We start from the raw sequence: 2,252 nt of genomic DNA, 5'->3' as shown, positions 1-2,252 counted from the left end.
GCGAGTGGGACCCATTCACCCCCTTGGGTCACCCAACTCCTAAACCAATGTTATACTACATTTACCAACTAATCAATACCCCTGATACAGACCTATTGAGCTAGTTATACCCATTAGGTGAGTCTCTAATGATGTTATCTTTTTATATCTCATGTCATTGCATCATTATGTTTTATTTATTTTATGGAAAATAATACAAATCTTTGAAAGTAAAAAAGTAAACTGCATTTTATTTTAATAATATTTTAAAGCCCAATTTGTGCACGGGGAAAATATTTTTATCCTCCAGGCGCTTGTAAAAATAAAAATGCAATTCCAACTGCTGCACTCGCCTTCGTTCCAGCACAGTTCCCCTTCAAGGTTCAATGATGCCCATTGTAATTCCACAATTTCCCATTCAGCTCAAGGTATCAAGGCACACCAGAAATGCTGTAGAGACCATGTCATTATGTGGCACCACTCTCTTCAGGATTTAGGATCCACTAGAGGAATAGCAGGATGAAGAGAACTGGCTGAAGACACCTGGAAAAAAGTCATGCATACAATTTTTTTAAAGGGTCTAAAGCTTTAAGGGAGTGGGGAGCTGTAAGGTAAGAGGGTTCTAAGCCAAGAGCTGGGCTATACATTTTACAAGAATTAAATGACACAGTATTTCTGTTGTCAACATTCTCTGCATTTTTTTTTTTATTACAGAAACCCTGCTACCCGAGACCACATAAACTGTTTCTTTAAAAGTAACTTGTTTTAACTGAACCACTTTGAAAGGGAATTTGAGTGGAAGCTGTGAACAGATTTTACTAAGACTGACTTAATATCTTTATTTCTCAAGCTATAGATAACAGGATTCATTAATGGTGTGAACACAGTGTATAAAAGTGATAACATTTTACTCAGATTCCATGATTGTCCTCTTGTGGGCAGTATATAAGTAAAGAACAGCGTTCCATAAAAAAGAGAGACCACAGCCAAGTGAGAACTGCAAGTTGAGAAGGCTTTCTGCCTGCCTGTAGTTGATGAAATTCTTAGAATGCTGTAAATAATTTTAAAGTAAGATAGGATAATAAAACCAAATGGAAATATAATTGTGGGAATAGAAAAGATTATCATTTCTATCTGAACCGTGGAGATGTCAGAACAAGAAAGGTTCAGAAGAGGTTCCATATCACAGAAAAAATGGTCAATAATGTTTGGTCCACAAAACCATAAATTGTACACTGTTATGAATTCAACCAGTGAAACAAAAATGCTCAGTGACCATGACAGAACAATCAATTGCACACAGAAAGCATGGCTCATCACGGTGTTGTACATTAGAGGGTTACATATAGCCATAAATCGATCATATGACATCACAGTAAGGAGAACTAAGTCATAGATTTCTGTCAATATAAATAAATAAAATTGAGCTATACAGCTTGAAAAGGACATGACACCACTATTACTTAGTAGAACATAGAGCAAGTTAGGTACAATATCTGAGCTCAGAAGAATGTCTGATATGGAGAGTTGGGTGAGAAAGGTATACATTGGAGTTTGGAGGCTCTTGCAGTAGGACACTAGTGCAATGGTCTGGAGGTTTCCACATATTGTCACACAATATATTATGAGAAACAAACTAAAGAGGATCCTTCGGAATAGAGGAGACACCTCAAATCCCAAGAGTATGACTCTGCTGATCATAGTCAGATTTTTGTCAAATGTTTTCTTTTAGATAGAAAAAAAGTGCATTGTTTATTTTTAGACAAACAAGGTATGTGGACATGTATACAAACTGCAGAATAATTACCATATTCTAGGTGTCAATATTAATACTACAAATATTAATACTACAAAAACAGTTACCATTAACCTTGTATGACTTCCAGATTGTTATTTTTCTTTTTATTATCCTATTGTTTTAATGTATTCTACCACCCCTCTAACCAAATATATGCACTCTTTACCTATAGCTTGACTATGTTGGGCGTTGGTCAAACCATGGTACAGCCTTGTACAGCATGCCATAGAACACTGCTGACTTAATACTGTGACCTGCAGTTTAAGAATGGGCAAAAAAACGGGGCTGCTGTATTGGGTAATACGATCAAGTATACTAGAGAGTGGACATTGGTATCCATTCCAGCAGCGATATATGCTACTCAAATAAATATAGCTTTCTTTCCTTCCTTTATAATTCTGTGGGAGAAGAGCACTCTCTGTTTCCTGTTGTTAAGCATTAGAAGCTCCTGGCACCTATTCAGCTTTACACCATC

General features: G+C 36.4%; 1 protein-coding gene across 1 annotated transcript; it reads right to left on the bottom strand.

The window, feature by feature from the left end:
• Nucleotides 1–744: 744 nt before the first annotated feature.
• On the bottom strand, nt 745–1,689 carry LOC141134230 (olfactory receptor 10A7-like). The gene has a single exon (XM_073623811.1). It carries the CDS (start codon nt 1,678–1,680, stop codon nt 745–747), a length of 936 nt encoding a protein of 311 aa, XP_073479912.1. The 5' UTR covers nt 1,681–1,689.
• Between the last annotated feature and the right edge of the window lie 563 nt (nt 1,690–2,252).

Source organism: Aquarana catesbeiana, linkage group LG03 (genome assembly GCF_042186555.1).
Source record: "Aquarana catesbeiana isolate 2022-GZ linkage group LG03, ASM4218655v1, whole genome shotgun sequence".
Lineage (NCBI taxonomy): Eukaryota > Metazoa > Chordata > Amphibia > Anura > Ranidae > Aquarana > Aquarana catesbeiana.
The sequence above is the reverse complement of the archived record's forward strand: the minus strand, read 5'-3'. Positions and strand labels throughout refer to the sequence as shown.